Source organism: Aulostomus chinensis, chromosome 20 (assembly GCF_037954235.1).
Source record: "Aulostomus chinensis isolate RoL2024-O1b breed Wild chromosome 20, RoL_Achi_v1.0, whole genome shotgun sequence".
NCBI lineage: Eukaryota > Metazoa > Chordata > Actinopteri > Syngnathiformes > Aulostomidae > Aulostomus > Aulostomus chinensis.
This window is the reverse complement of record NC_141339.1, coordinates 25,510,432-25,531,462: the sequence shown is the minus strand read 5'-3', so window position 1 is coordinate 25,531,462 and position 21,031 is coordinate 25,510,432. Positions and strand designations below refer to the sequence as shown.

General features: G+C 47.9%; 3 protein-coding genes across 9 annotated transcripts in view; all 3 read right to left on the bottom strand.

The window, feature by feature from the left end:
- Window positions 1-13,010, bottom strand: part of LOC147243478 (collagen alpha-1(XII) chain-like) — an 86,784-nt gene extending 73,774 nt beyond the window's left edge. For all 7 annotated transcript variants that reach the window (XM_086188604.1, XM_086188606.1, XM_086188605.1 and 4 more), the window contains exons 1-12: window positions 12,867-13,010; window positions 12,468-12,575; window positions 9,796-9,912; window positions 7,652-7,795; window positions 6,774-6,830; window positions 6,090-6,353; window positions 5,712-5,876; window positions 4,782-4,955; window positions 4,256-4,546; window positions 3,205-3,807; window positions 942-1,220; window positions 592-867 (exon numbers count right to left, since the gene is read on the bottom strand). In XM_086188604.1, coding sequence (XP_086044730.1) covers window positions 592-867; window positions 942-1,220; window positions 3,205-3,807; window positions 4,256-4,546; window positions 4,782-4,955; window positions 5,712-5,876; window positions 6,090-6,353; window positions 6,774-6,830; window positions 7,652-7,795; window positions 9,796-9,912; window positions 12,468-12,543 — 2,446 coding nt within the window. In that variant the 5' untranslated portion in view covers window positions 12,544-12,575; window positions 12,867-13,010. The remainder of the gene's footprint in view (window positions 1-591; window positions 868-941; window positions 1,221-3,204; window positions 3,808-4,255; window positions 4,547-4,781; window positions 4,956-5,711; window positions 5,877-6,089; window positions 6,354-6,773; window positions 6,831-7,651; window positions 7,796-9,795; window positions 9,913-12,467; window positions 12,576-12,866) is intronic.
- A 2,944-nt stretch (window positions 13,011-15,954) lies between these two features.
- On the bottom strand, window positions 15,955-17,702 carry LOC147243477 (cytochrome c oxidase subunit 7A2, mitochondrial-like). Its single transcript, XM_086189114.1, has 4 exons — window positions 17,577-17,702; window positions 16,960-17,049; window positions 16,551-16,635; window positions 15,955-16,164 (listed from the first exon to the last, which is right to left on the bottom strand). Exons 1-4 carry the CDS (start codon window positions 17,592-17,594, stop codon window positions 16,106-16,108), a joined length of 252 nt encoding a protein of 83 aa, XP_086045240.1. The 5' UTR covers window positions 17,595-17,702; the 3' UTR covers window positions 15,955-16,105.
- Window positions 17,703-18,013: 311 nt separating this feature from the next.
- Window positions 18,014-20,637, bottom strand: LOC147243476 (cytochrome c oxidase subunit 7A2, mitochondrial-like). Its single transcript, XM_086189115.1, has 4 exons — window positions 20,487-20,637; window positions 19,735-19,824; window positions 19,326-19,410; window positions 18,014-18,216 (listed from the first exon to the last, which is right to left on the bottom strand). Exons 1-4 carry the CDS (start codon window positions 20,502-20,504, stop codon window positions 18,161-18,163), a joined length of 249 nt encoding a protein of 82 aa, XP_086045241.1. The 5' UTR covers window positions 20,505-20,637; the 3' UTR covers window positions 18,014-18,160.
- Window positions 20,638-21,031: the final 394 nt, after the last annotated feature.

Sequence of the window (21,031 nt, the reverse complement as noted above, 5' to 3'; positions counted from 1 at the left end):
CACTGAAAGTGATTCTTGTTTACAGTTGGTGGATCAGTCCCACATAAACATTGAAGGAGAAGAAAGTGTAAATGATGAATGTAAAAGAGTATCAGAGACGTTTGTCAAAGGTTTCAAAGACATGTGGCAAGAGTGAGTAACAAAGACATCAAAATGGAAAATAAGATGGAAATGGATCACTTTCTTGTCAGGACAACTGAAGCATTTTTGGAAGGAACTTCAGTTGTCTTTCCTCAATGATAGTTCATATCGCAGCTCCCACGAACTGTCACTCATGGTAACACACCACCGTTTTCAGGATCGTCTGCTTTAACTTACGCATTATTTGTACAAATCCTTTCACAGACAATTATGACGTAACTTTAAATACTGTGATGCTTTCTCCAGCACATGGGACACTGCTTCTGTGTCTGTCAAAGTTCTTCTGTATTTGTTCCTCACAAATAAACTAATTCCAGCCCTGCCATTTCTTGACCATACAAGCACAACTCACTGGAACAAACCACAAACTGTCATGAAACCAGAACCTCAACAGTCCGCTGAGTCTCACTATGACATCTTCCAGTGTAAAGGAATAAAACGTGTAATCACCTTCTTTGGTGGTGCCATCCGTCTGCATCGACATTCCAGAACCAGAGCTGTATCCAGGTGTGACTGTTATTTGGTAGGTGGTTCGAGGCAGAAGCTCCTGCAGCACAATGGTTGTCTCATCGCCAACAGTGCTTGTCTCTAACCTTGAGCTCTCATCGCCAACAGGCTCATAGGTCAGTCGGTAGCGAAGAACGGCCCCTTGTGCAGGTTCCCATGACACCCGGAAGCTGTGTGTTGTTTCCTCAGACACTCCCAGGCTGCGGACCGGGCCTTGTTCTACAACACGAGGCAGAGTATTATTGCCTGTTTGAAAAAAAAAGTTGAGTTGAGTCTAGAATATACTTTTTTACCCTCTAAAGTGGTCTCAGTTCCCGTCACTGGCAAGCTGTCCCCTTTGCTGTACTGAGCGACAACGTTAACTTCGTAGCGGGTAAGTGGGGTGAGGTGGGGGAGGACGGTGCTGAGAGTGTCCCCAGGCACAGATATGGACACAAAATGTCCATCAACATCAGCTGCAGGTTTGAACTGAACCAAATACGACTCAACATTGGCAGCGTCGATCTGCCACGAGGCCCTGAAGCTCCTGGCGCTTACCTCTGAAAAAGTCAGGGCTTTGGGCTGGACAAGACCTGGAGACAGCAGGAGGGGAAAACACCACTGTCAGTGCACATGCCTGTTGATAACAACACAGGTCACACACCATCATGTTAGCTCCTCGATCACCTCCATCAGCACTCATGGAGAATAAAAACACAAACATGTCTAACAACAACAACATACAACAAATTAAGACCCCATTAATCCCCAAGTACGGGACTCGGTGCTGCAGGTCTTGCTGTTTGGTGTAACTCTTGGATCCCTGTGAACTGCTACAGTTTGTGCAACAACAACAACATTCAAGTCCAAATATAAAGTTGTCATTCTGATTTCCTGAAACCTTGAAAGCCTTCCTCACCGTCTGCTATTGATTAATCATAAAGGTCAAGTTGAGTTCCTCATTGGTGATGATGACCCTGCTAAGACTGTCAGCTAATCTGATCACTGCAGAGAGAAGGTTTCACTGGAAAGAGTTCACCAGGGTTGGAGCCAACTGTAGAAGCGAGGGTACATTTCGTTCACCGGTGGCATCATTTAAACGCTATTTGGCTGTCCTGTGACGCCCTGCACTCAGAGCTGCGCTCGTCCCTCTGTTGACATGAAAGGGTTATTATATAACAATTATATAATCGGTAATTGAAGCTTGTGTGAGTCACATTGTGTGCTGGCAGACCTAGAAGCTTCTCTTGGCAAAATAATTTTGAGAGTGAAGAATTGTTCGCTTTAAAAGGCTTGGACAGTATTTAGCAGTAGTTTAACTTTGACTTGTTTTAACTTGGTGAATGATCGTCGTTCAAGGACACCTGATGGGTTGACCATCAGGGTTGTCATGGTAACACTGAGTTGCCTGTAGGTCCAACGACTTTTAAACAAACGGTCAGAAATCTCCACACGCAGGATCTCTTGCTACCCTTGAAAGATCAAAAGGTGGACATATGCCGAACACATTGGGCCTCCACTGAGAACGAGACACCGCAGAGAAAATAATTGTGTTCATATGTGAGCATGCGGCTGTCTGTATTCACCATGAAAAGCAGAAGAGTTACATCTTTAACTGTGAAAATGTTGTTTTCATCACTGTAAATGTTCCAGATTACGCTGGTTTACTGGTACTTATAAACATGTGCTTGAAGGAAATCTGACTATTTCACATTCCTTCACTGAGGCCTTGGATAGATGCAAAAAATTCCCCACTGGTCTCTGTACAGCATATGAACTGATGACAAGTACTTATTCGAAAAGCAGTTTTAGACCACCGTGATGGCATTAAGACGAGAAACCCCAACTTACACTGCAGCTCTACGGTGTTTAAACATTCCTTTATACGGCTGAATTACGATTAGCGGAAAAAGAAGATGATAGCATACAGCATTCAGTTAAATTGCTCACACAAAACTGGAAAGCTCAGAGCTACAAAAATATTTTTTTACCTCATCACAAACAAATGTCAAGAATTTTCCTTTGCAAATTCACAGTGCTGTCTCATAAATAGTTAACAACAACGCTAAAGAAATACACTGTCTGTCTCATGCGAAGCTATCTTGTCCTGCACATAAACCAAAGCTAACTGTTGAAGGCAAATCCAATTCACACGGGGAAAATGTGGTCCTGTTGCTATGTCACTTACGAAAATGACACCATGAATCAATCAGTCAAACCAGCAAAGTGATCAACAGGGTCCAAATCAGCTTGAGACAGAATTGAAATCTTCTTCGTGGACACAATATCTACAATTTTCATGACCTTTTTCCCCAAAACAAACTACAGAAAAAATGACTTTACATTGAGTGACACGATCAAAGTCACTTGAATCCAGACTGAACTAAAAATGCCTCTTTGCTTCAATTGTGATTTGGTTTTCATTTTTTAAAATCCAACACTACGTGAGGACTCAGAAACAGAATTTGGTCAAACAAGAACCACTATAGAACCACAGAACATATTAAAACTGCAAATATACAGAACCCCCCCCCCCCCCCCGTCATGTGCACAGAGATTTCCAGCAGCATTACTCACGTCTCTTGTTGATGATGACAAGTTCCTGCTCGATCCTCAGGCAGATGGACTGAGTGAGCTCAGTGGAAATCCTCTGAAAAGCATCAAAGTCCTCCACGGTGTACACATGGGTCTGTGCTGGTGTGTTCGCGATGGCCTCCAGCTCCGATCGTACAGCATCCTTCACACCGACGGCAAAAATTTCAACATCTGCGTTCCTCAGCTTGGTGGCTGGATCGTGGAAGGCGTCTGATGACTTGCCATCAGTGATGAGGATAGTGACGCGAGGAACATTCACGCGTGCCCCTCTGTTCGCCTGGAAAATCTTGTCTCTCACATAGGTCATGGCCTTGCCAGTATTGGTGGAACCACCTCGGTATGGGAATGACCTCACAGCCTTGATCACAGCATCCAGGTCATGGTGAGTATTCAGGTAGAACTCGGTGTGGGGGTCCCTGCTGTACTGGACTAAACTGATCTGGACCTTGTTGGCTCCAATGTCAAAAGTATTCACCAGGACCTCCAGAAAAGCTCGTACCTTAGCAAAGTTGGCTAGACCAATACTGTAGGAACCATCCACTAGGAGGACAACATCAGCTTGAACATCCACGCCAAGGGAACATTCTGGATTGGATAAATACAAAATGACGAAATCATCTCTAAGATTCAATACAAGCTCAATAAAATCATCTGTTCAACCTCTTTTTTATTTCAGAGCCTTGTCATCCTCATGTGCATTGTTGATTCTCATCTTTCAGCTTGTAAGTGACAGACAAGATACCCTGTGTCAAAACTGGTGTCATCTGTGAAATGACTTGGTAGTAGGGGGTGTTTCTGGGAGGGGTCAATCACTTGAGCCCATCAGTGACCTGGCTCGTCCTCAGAGGACACTTTTTCTCCTGGAGCCTATTATTCTAGTTTGGCTTTGTGACACCTCATGTATCCAGTCACCGGTGCCTTACAACTGGTGACTTTGTTCTGTATTTGCGAGATCTTGCACGTCTACAAAAACATTAATGACAACTCTGTCCTCTGTTGGTGGAAAATGGAAAGAAAGCCATGTTGTACTCACCCACAGACAATTTGACAGGCTGTGTTTTGTGCATGATGGTGATGGGCTCACTAGGCGTCAGGCCCTTCAGGGCAAAGACACTGATCTGGTACTCTGTGTCCGGCGAAAGGTCTCTGACCCCCACAGATGTCTGGCTCTGGCCCACATACAGCTCCTGCCGCTTCCTGCCTACCATCATGGGGATCAACTGAAGCTTGTATCCAGAAACATCGCCAGGGGAGGCATCCCAGGTCACCCGCAAGGATTTTGAGGCTATCTCCAGGATTTGGAGATTCAATGCCGGCTCAACAACTGTAGAAATTAGTGGCAGAATCAGAACCTGCAGCTGGGGTTAGGTTGGGGTTAAGGGTTATGATACCAAGCTGGTTTAATATACTGTAGCTGAGATAATGTTAGCTTTACATCTCCAGGCTTCGTCCATGTTTGATGTTCATTCCCAGCTGTGCGCATGCACAAGAGCCTATGAATGATCTGATAAAACATTTATCTCATCAGCGTTGGTAGGCAACTCTTGTCTGTGTCTCACCTTCTTCTCCGCTGACCAGTGAGTTGAGCTGATCGTCAACACCAGCACACACCTGGGTGATTAACTCTTTCTGCACTTTCTTGATTGCATCAAAGCTGGCAACACTGTGGATGTGGTCTCTGTGAGGGGTGGACGCCATTAGTTTCATCTCGTCCTCATCTGCCTGTTGGATCCCTGTACCAAGAAAAGAAAATTGTTTTTTTTAAGTTAGTTTTATGTTCTGAGAGGTAAAACCAGAGAATTCATAGCTCACAAACTCGCCGGCTCAGCGTGAGAATTACTCAGCTTATGAGGGTTGTAAATGAGAAAACTGTAAATTGAAAAAGCAAAGTTTTTGTTCCAGCAGTAAATATTTCACCAGTGGGATCGTTAAGTCTGCTGTTGTTTTCCGAAGTACAGCTTTGATCACATATTTCTAACATTGTTCATTTTCTTTCATAAATTATTACTTCATTGTCATTTTGTGTGCTTTCTTCTTTCTGTCCATATTTCCATTACTTTTATTCCTCCATCAACTGACCTGAAAGTCCACTTCTCTACTAATATTTTTCCACTGACTTGTGAACTCATTTGAAGATTTTGATTTTTGAAAGGAAAATTACACTGGAAGTTTGTGGACCGGCCAATCACAGCAGTCTGGGCTTTTTAGGTGGTGGGGCTTCAAGAAACTGCATCTAAAAGAGTTATGAACACGAGAGCATACGCATTTGTTCAAAAGATCTCAAACTGAAGTCTGAACCCAGAGATGGGACTTTCACAGGAATATTTTTACTGAGGGTAGCGCTGACATACTTAAAACCTGCTGTGTCTCCCTGTTAATGATGTCAGAATGTAGCTTTTCCAGGTTATGACTTCATCAGAGGCTGCCACGGACAGTTGGAGACATTACATGCAGATAGAAAGGGTAAACAGGGTGTCATGGCAACATACCGAGGACAAAGATCTCAACCCCCCTGCTCCTTAGCAGCCTGGCATAACGCTCCACTGGATCCTCGGATTTACTATCTGTGAGGATCACTAGCACTCTGGGGAAACCCGGCCTGGCTCCGGCTGCCTCACTGAATGAGTTCTTCAGGACGTAGTCAAGGGCAGCCCCTGCAAGCAATGAGACGGGCAGACATCTCATATAAAGATGAGACAAGGTGAGCTGGACCTGAGGTGAGGCAGGTACACATACTTGTATCAATCACCAGGTAAGATATTCTGATGCAAAAATAGAAATAGTTGAAAAAAATCCTGGTTTCTATTTGAATTTGTTCAATTTGATTTTATTGATGACATAGTTTACTCTCATACAGATGTACATACCTGTCATGGTGGCCCCGCCTTTGTACGGCAGTGTACCGATTGCCTGCAGCAGTGCCGGGCGGGTCAGGTGGTCCCTGAGCCAAAACTCAGTGCGTGTGTCGCTGCTGTACTGGACCACACCCACACGGGCCTTCTCCTGACCAATGTGAAAGGCTCCAGCTGTCGCCGAGATGAAGTTGCGGATGAATTTAAAGTTTGACCTGCCAATGCTCCAAGAGCCATCCACCAGGAAAACCACATCTGCAACGGCACTTGCTGAGCATTCTGGGAAACATGAGAAAGGGTTCATTAATAGAATATTCATGTTTTTTTATTTGCTGGTGTGTTCACAAAAAATAATAACCAGTTTGACAGTTTTTATCTTCTAAAAACATGAGATGAGTGTGCGTCATCACGAGTTAAATCAGCAGCTGTAATTGTTTCAGCCTCAGGGCAGAGGCTCGGTGTGACGCCACGCCATGGCGTGTTACGTGACAGCAAGCCAGCAAGGCCTATCTGAGCAGGACGTGATCCTTGAGCCGGATCGATGTCAGCACAACAGACCATTACATTAGGAGATACTTTAACTTCGATATTTCAGGTACATTATGACGGCAGTACATTTAGTGAACAGATGTACTGATCAGACATGTTTATTCCCTCATACCGATGACGTCTGGCTCTACGGTACATGAAGAGACTTACTGACAGAATCTGGGTCGGGCTTTCTGGAGCCTCCTCTTGAACCACCGCCTGACTCGACTGAAACCAAAACCAATTATGTTATAAGCTCTGTTCTGCTGATGCAATGACAACAACAACACACAAAATTTTCTGGACAGCAGAGTGTTACCTAGTCCTGTTCTACAGGGAGAACCTGGACCAGAGAGATAGAGGGGATGACTTGCACAAAAGAAACAGGTGGCGACCTGGAACAGGCTGACAGGAGGAGGACCATGACTAGAGGGATGCAGGGGGGGGGGGGCATACTAAGGAGGGAACCTGGACTAGTGTATTAAGGGGGAACCTGTAAAAGTCTTCTAAGGGGGAGACCTTGACTAGAGGAATAAGGGGGGGCGGCTTGATTTGAGTACTACTGAGCTGGACCTGGACTAATGCAATAGCGGGGGGGACCTGGAAAAGAGGAATAAAGGGGGGACCTGGACTTAAGGAATAAAGGGGGGGCCTGGTCTAGTGTAATAAGGGGGGGGGGGCTGGACTTGAGGAGTGAAGGGGGAATTGGAATACAAAAGAGCAGGACCCGGACTAGTGCAATAATGGGGGGAGGGACCTGGACTAGTGCAATACACGGGGGGGGGGGGGGGCTGGACTAGTGCAATAAAGGGGGGACCTGGAGTAGTGTAATAAAGGGGGGGGGGCATGGATTTGAGAAATAAAGGGGGAGCCTGGACTAGAGGAATAAGTGGGTGGGGGGCTGGACTAGTGTAATAAAGGGGGGGCCTGGACTCGATGAATAAAGGGGAACCTGGACTAGTTTAAAAAAGAGGGGTGGACTTGAGGAATAAAGGGGGTGCCTGGTCTGTAATAAGGGGGGGGGGGGGGCTGGACTTGCACAAACTCACTTGTGATCTGGCCAGAGACAGGCAGACTTTGGAGTGAGCCGGCAAAAGCCGTTATGGTGATGGAGTAATCCACATCTGGTCTGAGGTCTGAGATGGAGGTCTTAGTGGCAGACGGCGGCAGGCTGAGTTCTCGTGCTGGTTCTCCTGCAGAACATGAGTCAGAGGGAAGCCATTAGGAAACTATTAGCATGACTTCATTTGTTCAGGGCAGCCTGATCCGACGCTGACCCGAGGACTGGAAGACTCGTAAACTCAAAACAACTCTGATTGAGTTTAATGAAAACTTTCCACAGTCGGCTTTCACTCTGGAGACTCATCAAGGACTCAGATTCAAGTCTCTCCAATGAGCCTTGACGTTAGAAGAAGAAGAAGAATATCAAAAATCAGCTGTTCAACAGGTTAGCCTAGCTTAGCATGAAGACTGAATGGCACCATTGAAATTGTTGTACATTGTGACTCTAACCAACCAAAGCAGTGGAACGCGAACAGTGAATGTCTGAATGGGTTCTTCAGGTCTACGTCCTCTGTTTTCCTGCCCCCCAGGATATTAGCTCACGTTACTCCTGTCAGCGAGCGCTAACGGCAGACGTGTTGGGGGGTAAAGGTTGTTTCTCTCCATCTGATCTAAACACTTTTTAACTTTTCTCCTCCAGCTTCCCTGAACATTTTTAATCATCTTTCAGAACCCTCAGAATGTTTTTTGTTTTTTTTTGTAATTATGAAAAACAGGGGCTGCACGGTGGTGCAGTGGTCAGCACTGTGGCCTCACAGCAAGAGGGTTCCGGGGTTCGAGTCCCGGCTCGGGCGCGGGGTCTTTCTGTGTGAGTCTCCATGTTCTCCCCGTGTCTGCGTGGGTTCTCTCTGGTACTCCAGCTTCCTCCCACAGTCCAAAGACATCAATTTGGGGACGAGGCTGATTGATTCTCTAAATTGACCGTAGGTGTGACTGTGAGTGTGAATGGTTGTTCGTCTCTGTGTGTTGGCCCTGTGATGGACTGGGGACCTGTCCAGGGTGAACCCTGCCTCTCGCCCATAGATGCTGGGATAGGCTCCAGCCCCCCGTGACTCTTACTAGTAAGGAATGAGCGGAAGACGATGAATGAATGAATGAATGATGAAAAACTGAATATATCAGAATGAAGATCAAACCTTGAACAGCTTGATCTTCTTCTTTTTTTAGACTGTGTCATCAACAGAACCAGTACTCCTGAGGGGGTCTGGTGCAACTCCACGGGCCCCCTGGAGAACCACAGCATCCGTCCGTCTGCTGCCTCCTTTGGTTTCTGGAGCTTCTTCTTCACATGTTTTTGGACCATGGCCATGCAGTGGTAGCGCCCTCAACCGCAGGTCAGCAGTAACACAAATGCTGGGAAACCATCAAGTGAAGGGAAGCCTTTTCTCAGACATGATGGAAAATCACTCTTTTGTTTTTAAGTGGCTCATCAAAGTAACTACATCGGAGAGAACTTTGACATGACAGTGGAGGCTTTGATCTTCTGGCATCTTTAGGTTTTCACGATCGAAGCAGCAAATATTCAGAGGCTCCTGAAAGATGATTGACAGCTTTCAGAAACGCTGGTGGAAGAGTTTAATTTACGAGAGGAATAAATCTCTGTCACATGTCCTGTACGGCAAAGTTTGTCCTCTTCGGAGCAACGCCTGCCAGCACCTTGGTCAGGAGCAGCAACAGGGAGCTGGAGCAAACCCCTTCAGACATGGGGAGGACATGAGAACTCCAGAGAGAGCCAACCCAGGACGGCCAGGATGCAAACCTGGGACCTACCTGCTGTGATGCAGCAGTGCCAATCATTATGCCACCATCCCACATGAAAATGAATGATGCAGACTTCAACCTAGTTTTGGTTCAAAACTTTAACCTGATGCGGTTTTTTTGTTCTTTGCTAAATATGCAGATGAACACATAAACATTTCACCCAAACGGGATCATGTGTGTCTGATGAGGGTGTGGTGGCGAGACCATCATGCTATTCTTCGTGGTTTTATCATTGGAGATCCAGGAGGCGAACGTGTGTCTGCAAAATCTCCAGATAATTGTGGAGAGTGTTGTGAAGTCTCGGGGAGTTTATGGCTCTCGTAACGCCGCTGCTCAGCAGGACAGAACTCGCCACGTTAACGACACCCACCTGTGTCCGAGGTCACGTGGATCCTGTAGCCTTGTATCCTGGACGCCGGCCGGCTCCACAGCATCTGCACTGTTTTCTCATTTAAAATCTTAAACTTCAAATCGGATGGAGGCTGGACTGTGGAGACAAAACCAACCACTTAATGGTTTGAAGGTCAATAAAGGTCAAATATAAGTTCAGCCAGAAAAACAATAACAAGGAAACAACAAGAGGGCGGGAAGATCCGTTCAATGCCTCGTTGATGTTTTACAAAACTCAATAAGTCAATTTTAAATACAGTTCAGAATGGTTGAAACCAGGAAGTAACATTGAACAAATGGGAAAATAGAAAAACAATCCCAGAATCACCATAAAACGGTTGTGACTGATATCTAAAGGACCTGGACCGGATCATCAGGGAGGATCTCATGACACGTTCTCTGCCCATTCAGGTTTGCTTCTGTTGGTCACATGACCAGCTACATCTGGAACATTCTAAAATATTTCATTTAAATGCCCAGACTTCATCACACACTTTAAAAGTAAAACATTGAACACCGCCGCTGATGTCACTGGCCTGTTGGGAGGTTCCCGCCCCATTGACAGATGATGACATGGACCAGCTGACATCCAGTCCACCGTCCATGACCTCAATCCAACCCAACGAGCTGAATTGACCACAAGCACGCAACCCTGATCAGTGTCTCCATTCTTGATTATACAATGGACGAAGATCTGATTGATCACTGTCATCGTCTCCATTGCAAACCTCCTAAAAGACACGCCCCCTTCAGAGAGGCGTGTCTTTTCTCTGCTCAGGCTCTTGAAATTCTCGCAGGTTCTTAAATGTTTCAAACACCCGGAAGCCTTTGAGCTTCTGAGTCATTTAGGAACCTCCAGCGTGACGTGACACATGAACACCATGCATGTGTACATGAAAAGTTGTTGACAACAACTTAGAACAACGGACAAAAAGTGTCCATGTACACCAGAGACTGCTTTTATTGGAATATTTTAAAATGATATTCTTCAGGTTGGCATGGAAACCGGCGCCTATGCGACCACCTAGCTAACACTCACATGTCTTTGATCTCCGGTCTTAACTAAACTAACTAAACTAGTTAGGACAACGGTGGAAATGACTCCAACTCATCATGAAAGTTCCTGTTGTTAACAGTTCACCCGATGAAGCAGAGTTATCAAACAAAAGTAAACAGATAATAAAATGGTACCAAGTCCTTGTCTCGTTGAGACTTAAATGAAACTTCATCCTGAGACTTGAATCCTCTACAAGTCACTTTGAGACTCGACTGTTACAAGTCGGCACGTCACAAAGGACCGGAGGGGAAAAGTGTCCATGTCAAAATCAAAAAGATGTTTCTTTTTTCCTTTCGAATCCCAAATGGTTTAAACTTGTGATTCTTGTCGGCGGGACTTGGACTGAAACACGAGTCCGTATTGGCCAGTCTTGAGATGAGCTGTCACTCCCACTAACGCTGGCCAATAGAGATGTATCAGAGGTGTGTCTCCATAAGCCCCGCCCACAAGACTCAGCAGCAAACTGCACGTTTACATGACATTTTCTAATTCATTCTTTCAACTTCAGCGTCAATGCTTTTTCTCCCAACTCATTTTTTGACAGCGAACGTCTTGTAATGGACCCTCAACAAACCTGAAGGACATGCACGCCACTGCCAACCGTTGATGTGTTAGTGAGCAAGTGAAGAATATCATAGCAAAATATTGTCGTGAAGTCAAGACACAGGTTCAGACGACCTGGTCACAACTTGACCGGAAGGTTCGAGGACGGCGAAGCGGACGAGCCACCAACCTGGTCAATCTATGACGGGTAGCGAGGAGCTGCTTTGCTTTCCAAGTGGACAAAAACAAAATGAACTTGACCTCGGACGCCACTTCATACTCGGCAGGAAGTATCGGTCTCATGTCAGGCTTTTATTTTGTAATTTTCCCTTCAAGTGTGACTGTGAAGACGGAAGTGCGCGTGTGGGGGAGCTTCCTCGTCTCCTCAGGCCTTAACATGTCAAACATTCCAGATGCAGAACATATTCAACCTCGTTAAACCGTCCTGACCTCTGGAGGGCGGCAACGGCCGGCTGGGATGTTAAAGGGGTCACAGGAGGTCAGAAGGCTATAATGAGTGTTTTAGTTTGAAACATCCAGTGGCGGTGAGCAGATTTCCTCCTTCAAACTCTGGAAAATCATGTGAAACTCATATTTTGTCTTTCCATTCCATTAACAGAGAGGATGGAGGGAGGAAACTTGGCCGGATGGCCGTCTACCTTGTCTTTTTTTTTTTCCTTATGAATCTGGGGAGATGGTACCGAGATGTGATAGACGGCGCCCCCTGTTGGACGTGGACGGAATCGCAGATCCGTCTAAGGGGAAATTATGCAGGAACGTAGGAGACCAGCGTCGGCACGTTTAACTTCCTTTTCTAAACGACTTTAACAGTTACTGCTCATTGTGAAGAAATCAAATCAATCAGATGTTCGATTGTCTGAAAGGAAAATAATCAATCACAGAAATCAATTATTCACAAACACGTTCTGTGCCTGAGTGACATTTTTATTCAGAATTAACCAGCCAGAACCAGAGGAAAGACAAGAGAGTCAGATGAGATCAATGAGTGGGATAGAGGACGGAGGAAGAAGAAGGGGGGGGGGGGGCTCTACCTGGGTCCTGGGCCCGGGACGAGGACAGCAACAGCGCCAGAAGGGCCGCGGCCGCCAGGGACAACCTGATCTTCATGGCTCCTCTGGATCAGCAGGACATGAATGAAGCTGCAGGGATAGAGACTAGTTCAAGCGCTCGGGGTCACAGTGGGACACCTGAGCTTTCTCATGTCGATCCCAGCTGAATCCCGTCTTGGATTCTGGAGGATCCAGATCCTCCAGAATCCAGGCCATGAAGCCAAAATCAACCCCGCAATGGTGAAAAGTCATTTCACAAAAAAGACACTGGTTCTAATGAGGAAGGTAAGTTTTCAGATCAGTTAATAACCAGTTAAGTGTAATGTAGCCGCCGAGAGGTGACTCTGAGCTCACTGATGACTAAAGCGGTGCGGGACTGACCTGCGGAGGCTGCGGGATGTCTCTCAGTCGTCACAATTCTAACGAAGGCGTGTAAAGCTCTGGTGTGGAGCCCGGCTGAGGACGGACGGAGGGACTTGGTCCTGGGTAGAAGTAACGAAGCTCTGTTGTGCTTTGCTCCCGGTCGAGCGCCTCATCCAGTGGGAAACTTGGGTACGGGGCCGCTTCTTAAAGAGGGGGCTGCACTCGCGGCCCTCAGGCCCGGCCCAGCCGCTGTGACGACAGCAGCGACGAGGAGCCTCCGGAGCTCACGGAGAAACCGAGAGAGAAGTTTTCCATCGCTGCTGCATTCCTTTGAGCTGATGAGCTCCTGCGCCTCTCAGATCTGCGGGAAGACCTGAAGGAGGACGGAAACTGACCCCCTTCACTGAGTGAAACATAGGGAAAATATTAGACTCGAACCTCTCCTCCCATCATGCATCAATCCCGACTGAAGCCCACCAGCGACCCTCAGAGGACCTCCAGTAGTGACAGCTTCTTCAAGCAGCCAACATTTACACAAATACACAGGAGGTCAAAGGTCCGGGGTCTCTGCTTATTTATACTTTTGAGGGGCCGTTGACAGAAGATCCTGAATTATTCAGGCTGGTTGAGATGGTTTGATCATCTTAATAAGATTGGGATTTAAAACCAATGGGCCCACAAAGTGAGCTTCAACACTCCAGCCATGGCCCCACCCACAGTCCATTTCCATACGCCATGGCCCCACCCACAGTCCATTTCCATACGCCATGGCCCCACCCACAGTGCATTTCCATACGCCATGGCCCCACCCACAGTGCATTTCCATACGCCATGGCCCCACCCACAGTCCATCAATGTCATGGCCCCACCCACAGTCCATTTCCATACGCCATGGCCCCACCCACAGTCCATTTCCATACGCCATGGCCCCACCCACAGTCCATTTCCATACGCCATGGCCCCACCCACAGTGCATTTCCATACGCCATGGCCCCACCCACAGTCCATCAATGTCATGGCCCCACCCACAGTGCATTTCCATACGCCATGGCCCCACCCACAGTCCATTCATGTCATGGCCCCACCCACAGTCCATTTCCATACGCCGTGGCCCCACCCACAGTCCATTTCCATACGCCATGGCCCCACCTACAGTCCATTTCCATAAGCCATGGCCCCATCCACAGTCCATCCGCATGTCATGGCCCCACCCACAGTCCATTTCCATACGCCATGGCCCCACCAACAGTCCATCAATGTCATGGCCCCACCCACAGTCCATTTCCATAAGCCATGGCCCCACCCATAGTCCATCCGCATGACATGGCCCCACCCACAGTCCATTTTCATATGCCATGGCCCCACCCACAGTCCATCTGCATGTCATGGCCCCACCCACAGTCCATTTCCATACGCCATGGCCCCACCCACAGTCCATTTCCATACGCCATGGCCCCACCCACAGTCCATTTCCATACGCCATGGCCACACCCACAGTCCATTTCCATACGCCATGGCCCCACCCACAGTCCATTTCCATACGCCATGGCCACACACACAGCCCATTTCCATACGCCATGGCCCCACCCACAGGTTATTTCCATACGCCATGGCCACACCCACAGTCCATTTCCATACGCCATGGCCCCACCCACAGTCCATTTCCATACGCCATGGCCACACCCACAGTCCATTTCCATACGCCATGGCCCCACCCACAGTCCATTTCCATACGCCATGGCCACACCCACAGTCCATTTCCATACGCCATGGCCCCACCCACAGTCCATTTCCATACGCCATGGCCACACCCACAGTCCATTTCCATACGCCATGGCCCCACCCACAGTCCATTTCCATACGCCATGGCCACACACACAGCCCATTTTCAAATGCCACGGCTACACCCACATCCTACCCCCACGCCCCTTGGACACAGCCCAGCCCCATGGCTGCTCCCACATCCACATGCAAAGGCCCCTCCCTACACTTCATGCCCCCCCCCCCACACACACACACACACACACACACACTCACATCAAGAACCCACAAACACCATGGCCACACCCACAGCCCACCCCCACATCTCTGGCCACAGCCCATCCCCAAGCACCATGGCCCAACACACAGCCCAGCTCAGCGCTCCAAACCCCCTAGTGGCTGTAGTAATTACTGCTGCAGAGGAGGAACATGGGGGCGTGTCCTTAGAAGTTCAAGAGCGGTGGTAAGGGAACTTTAAGATTTTTCTATTTAACCTTTATTTAACCAGACAAGAACCTATTGAGATTAGGATCGCTTTATCAGGGTGACCTGACCTGGGGTTTCAGTTCAGTCTTCAGATTTCAAAAATATCCAGTTTTGGGAACAGACTCCCAGTATTTAAATGAGTTCACCCTGAGCCTGACGTGGCTCTGACTTCATCAGGAGCACTAAAGTTACTCCAAGCAGGGCCTGGTTTGGGTTGTACATGACCTGGGAGCAGGAGTGAAAATAAAAACGCTCCCGTTTCATATTGTGAGATGAAACAAGAACAGTATTATTTGGCTCTATGGTGTCAAGAAGTGGGATTTAGCACAGCTGAAACATTTTTAAAACAAAAATGCACCACAAAATTGTGATTTGAGACGAACCCGCAGGACGACGTCAATAACAGCACTGACAAATCGGTAGTTTCTTAGGACCTGGTGATTTTGATCGTATTTGGCAGAGTGAGATGTTGGTGAGGCGTCTGAGTAGGCAGACCACCACACCTGTAGAAAACTGATCCAGGGACAAGCAAGAAAACCAGAGACAGTGCAAATGGTAAAATCATCAGTCATCAGATTTAGAACCTGATGAAGACCAAAATGCTGGTCGGGACCCACACGGGAGTCATGAGGTCACACACTGAATGTTCCGTTTTCATATTTATTTACATCCTCAAGTGACCAGAGACTAAACGCCATCCACTGGAAACATGATGGCATCAACCGGAAGCCCGACAATATGGCCACTGACCAGACGCCAGTGACTAGAGACCAGATGCCAGTGGTAACTGGTCATCCTCTTGCTTGGTGTCAGTGGAATGGCGTCAATGAAGTAGGAGGCAACAAACGACTGCAGGAACTTTAGGTCATGAGAGGCTTTTTATTGATCCTCAAGTCCTTACAGAAGAAGTAATGAATATTGATCCCATGAAGCAGAAACAATCACTTTGATTTGACGGTATCAGATTGCCTGGAGGACATGAAGCACACTGAAGAGGACAGGGGGCGGAGCTAGACTTTCTTCTGAGGGAACGACGCCTTCACCAGCTCGTACACAACATACATGGTTCCTACAAACACAAACATATGCGAGTAGTTAGCATGATGTCAGACACATCATGAAGTTTGACAGACGCCAGTGAAGACAATTGCACCGACACAGCTGGCTGTTCTATGAACCTGCGTGTGACAGAGGAAGACACAGACATGGAAAAGGTGATGGCGGGGTGTCAGCTGGCATGAAAAACAAATTTCACCAACGCACTGTGATGTTTACAGCCTGTGTCCACATGACATTAAAACTTTGACACAGGACAGAAATGTCTCTGAGGACAACAGGATAAGAGAACCTGGCAGGGTGTTTGAGATACATGTTCTTGATATCCAATGTTGACTGCAGTGGGGACGCCTGGTGGTGTGGAACATCTGCAGCTAACAAACAGTGGTAGATACTCACCCACGACTGTGAGGACCATTGTGGTTCTGTACAGCAGACTGTCACTGGTGCCTCCTTTCAAATGAATCGGGAGGCCATTGTCCTCCTGCAGGTGACAAACAGGAAGGACACAGAGAAGCTGTGAGCGCTGTGGAACCGCTGCTGGAGGAAACACACCCAGGTGGAACCAACAGGAGAGCTGGTTGCGCCAGCATGGGTTAATAACACTTCCTGCCTGCACCGGAATGTGAAATCAAATGACATGTCACTGGCCTTGAGTGAGCATGAACATGCTAAGATGATAAACACACTCCTCGAGAACACGGGCAGACTAGACCTTGACCCCGTGACCCAACCAAATACGTAATGACCTGAAGAGAAGCTCGCTGAACTCATATTTCAGGTGACGGTCAGCTGACAATGAGGTTACCTGGAACAGCTTCTGGTTCTTGGGGACCTGGTTCTCCAGCTGACGCCGGGCAGAGCAGGAGAGAGCCCGCCGCGCCACCCGTTGGAGCGCCTGAAGTCATCATCCGCCGCGAGAGTAACCGTGGGCAGGGAGACACATCAAGGTCACGGTTAAGAGACAAACGAGACTGTGTGGAGGCTAGAACACGGTCACCATGATAAGCTAGCTAAAGTGGAGCTGTTTAAAGTGGAGGTAGCTAAAGAGGACCTGGCTAAAGTGGAGCTAGCTAAACAGGACCTGGCGAAAGTGGAGCTAGCTAAAGAGGACCTGGCTAAAGTGAAGCTAGCTAAAGAGGACCTGGCTAAAGTGAAGCTAGCTAAAGAGGACCTGGCTAAAGTGGAGCTAGCTAAAGAGGACCTGGTTAAAGTGGAGCTAGCTAAACAGGACCTGGCGAAAGTGGAGCTAGCTAAAGCGGAGCAAGCTAGCTCCTCGCTCCGTCGGGCTGTGACCCCTGAGGTTCGCTGGCAAGAAAGGCTACATGTTGCCCGCTAACAATTCCGCTTCGTACTGATGAGCGGCGATGTGACCGAAAGACAAACAGTGACTCTAATGGCAGATGAAACACCAGATTTACTCACAAATACGTGTCTGTTCATCGTTGCAAGGGCACTGAACAACTTCCGCTTCTTCTTCTTCTTCACAGCAAATGACGGCAGACTGGGCGACGATGGGTGCTCTGCCACCCCCTACAGACCTTAACAGGAATCATCCCATGACAGTCAGTGACGCCATCCTCCACGTTTGATGAGGCAAATGCACCTCATTCCCTCTTCGGGGTGATTGGATCGAGCGTCCCGTTGAAGCTCCTCGGACACCGGAAACACGAACACATTCGATTAGAAACATCTCCGAAGTTTCAGTGTACATTTGCTTCATTGAAATTTGATCTCATATTGAAAGCCAGAAAGACTTCATTGAGTTTTCTTCATCTGCATAATTTCTGAAATTCATCCTCTTGCTTGGTGTCAGTGGAATGGCGTCAATGAAGTAGGAGGCAACAAACGACTGCAGGAACTTTAGGTCATGAGAGGCTTTTTATTGATAAAGTCCTTACAGAAGAAGTAATGAATATGGATCCATGAAGCAGAAACAATCACTTTGATTTGACGATATCAGATTGCCTGGAGGACATGAAGCACACTGAAGAGGACAGGGGGCGGAGCTAGACTTTCTTCTGAGGGAAACCCACCATCACGTGGTACAACACATACCCACCTCCTACAAAACACAAACATATGCATGTGGTTAAAACCCATACACACAGATAAATCAAGAGGCCGCAGATCAACAGTTCTACATATGAATGAGTCCCAACACTCATGAGAGGACATGAGCAACATGGCGGTGAGAAACTTGAACCAAGTGTCTCCGAGGGCAACAGGAGAAGCAGACCTGGCAGGATGTTTGAGGTCCATGTACTTGACATCCAAGGTTGACTGCAGTGGGGACGCCTGGTGGCGTGGAACATCTGCAGCTAAAGCTCCTTTCACACGGCACCAAAAACGTGGGTCAACGCGGGTGTTGGGCACTCTGAAAGGGTCGGCATTTCGACCCGCGTCCACCGACCCTCCAAGCGACCCGGGAGTTTAGCGGCTCTGCTCGGCTCGCCTGCAGTGTGAAAAAGGCGACCCGCGCTGTCTCATATTTTCCTGCGACCTTCCTGTCGCATTCTGATTTTGTCACTGTGCTGCCTGTTAGGCTGTCATTGTGGAAGCTCTGGAAAAAAATAAAAAAAACTGGGCTGTGAGAGCTGCTGACTCTTGTCTCAATAAAGTTTTGGCCTCTGCCATAAGGTCAGTCTCCTGTTGATGTCACCAGACGCCACTCCACTCCTGTTGCTCTAACAGTTCCATGTGGATGATATCAGGTGAGTTCATGGTTGCTGGGGAACTCCCACCAACCAGGAACCCTAATGTGAACTGAGCAGGCGCCACTGTGTTCATGAACAACTTGTATCGCCATCTTCACATCTTTTTATTGATCGTGGCAGCGCACTGGCAAGATCCTGAAGTCCACGAGCTGCTCGCCATCCGCGGTGAAGAGGAGATCCGGTGGCAGATTTCTGGAACCGTACGGGAGGGGTGATTTATTGAAACTTCACCGACATTTAGAGACACGGCGCACTGTCATGTGTAATGATGGCATCATCACGATGACGTACGAGAGAGAAAAACACAGGCACGCGGCCTCACAGCGGGAGCTCAGACCTGCGTCTGCTGGAAGCTCGAATGAGCCCTGATGCTGAGCAAACGAGGGTCCAAAAACCCGCTTTGACCCGCGTGTTTCAGTGTGAAAGGGTTATAACAAACACTGTGGAAGATACTCACCCATGACTGTGAGGAGCGATGAGATATTGAACAGCTTTCCTTCTATGGTGTCTCCTTTCAAATGAATCGGGAGGCCATTGTCCTCCTGCAGGTGACAAACAGGAAGGACACAGAGAAGCTGTGAGCGCTGTGGAACCGCTGCTGGAGGAAACACACCCAAGTGGAACCAACAGGAGAGCTGGTTGCGCCAGCATGGGTTTATAACACTTCCTGCCTGCACCGGAATGTGAAATCAAATGACATGTCACTGGCCTTGAGTGAGCATGAACATGCTAAGATGATAAACACACTCCTCGAGAACACGGGCAGACTAGACCTTGACCCCGTGACCCAATCAAATACGTAATGACCTGAAGAGAAGCTCGCTGAACTCATATTTCAGGTGACGGTCAGCTGACAATGAGGTTACCTGGAACAGCTTCTGGTTCTTGGGGACCTGGTTCTCCAGCTGACGCCGGGCAGAGCAGGAGAGAGCCCGCCGCGCCACCCGTTGGAGCGCCTGAAGTCATCATCCGCCGCGAGAGTAACCGTGGGCAGGGAGACACATCAAGGTCACGGTTAAGAGACAAACGAGACTGTGTGGAGGCTAGAACACGGTCACCATGATAAGCTAGCTAAAGTGGAGCTGTTTAAAGTGGAGGTAGCTAAAGAGGACCTGGCTAAAGTGGAGCTAGCTAAAGAGGACCTGGTTAAAGTGAAGCTAGCTAAACAGGACCTGGCGAAAGTGGAGCTAGCTAAAAAGGACCTGGCGAAAGTGAAGCTAGCTAAAAAGGACCTGGCGAAAGTGGAGCTAGTTAAAGAGGAGCTAGCTAAAGAGGACCTGGCTAAAGTGAAGCTAGCTAAAGAGGACCTGGCTAAAGTGGAGCTAGCTAAAGAGGACCTGGTTAAAGTGGAGCTAGCTAAAGAGGACCTGGCTAAAGTGGAGCTAGCTAAAGAGGACCTGGTTAAAGTGGAGCTAGCTAAACAGGACCTGGCGAAAGTGGAGCTAGCTAAAGCGGAGCAGGCTAGCTCCTCGCTCCGTCGGGCTGTGACCCCTGAGGTTCGCTGGCAAGAAAGGCTACATGTTGCCCGCTAACAATTCCGCTTCGTACTGATGAGCGGCGATGTGACCGAAAGACAAACAGTGACTCTAATGGCAGATGAAACACCAGATTTACTCACAAATACGTGTCTGTTCATCGTTGCAAGGGCACTGAACAACTTCCGCTTCTTCTTCTTCTTCTTCACAGCAAATGACGGCAGACTGGGCGACGATGGGTGCTCTGCCACCCCCTACAGACCTTAACAGGAATCATCCCATGACAGTCAGTGACGCCATCCTCCACGTTTGATGAGGCAAATGCACCTCATTCCCTCTTCGGGGTGATTGGATCGAGCGTCCCGTTGAAGCTCCTCGGACACCGGAAACACGAACACATTCGATTAGAAACATCTCCGAAGTTTTAGTGTACATTTGCTTCATTGAAATTTGATCTCATATAGAAAGCCAGAAAGACTTCATTGAGTTTTCTTCATCTGCATAATTTCTGAAATTCAAAAATATAATCTGCTTCATATTGTGCTTAAGTACAAAGGTGATAGCGAGTCTGTTGACACAATTGTCATCAGAGCAAAACAGACAAAGCTGTCTGACAGAATTCGGAACCTACTTCAGTAAATGTACAATACATGTTACTGTAACATTCATGTAGAGATTGCATCCCTGA

Excerpts from the sequence above, each read along its gene's own strand:
- LOC147243477 (XM_086189114.1), bottom strand. Across the intron at positions 16,636-16,959 it reads AGAACCAGAAGCTGTTCCAG|GAGGACAATGGCCTCCCGAT; the intron begins GTAACCTCATTG and ends TGTCACCTGCAG. Across the intron at positions 16,165-16,550 it reads AATGGTCCTCACAGTCGTGG|GAACCATGTATGTTGTGTAC; the intron begins GTGAGTATCTAC and ends TTGTGTTTGTAG.
- LOC147243476 (XM_086189115.1), bottom strand. Across the intron at positions 19,411-19,734 it reads AGAACCAGAAGCTGTTCCAG|GAGGACAATGGCCTCCCGAT; the intron begins GTAACCTCATTG and ends TGTCACCTGCAG. Across the intron at positions 18,217-19,325 it reads ATCGCTCCTCACAGTCATGG|GAGGTGGGTATGTGTTGTAC; the intron begins GTGAGTATCTTC and ends TGTGTTTTGTAG.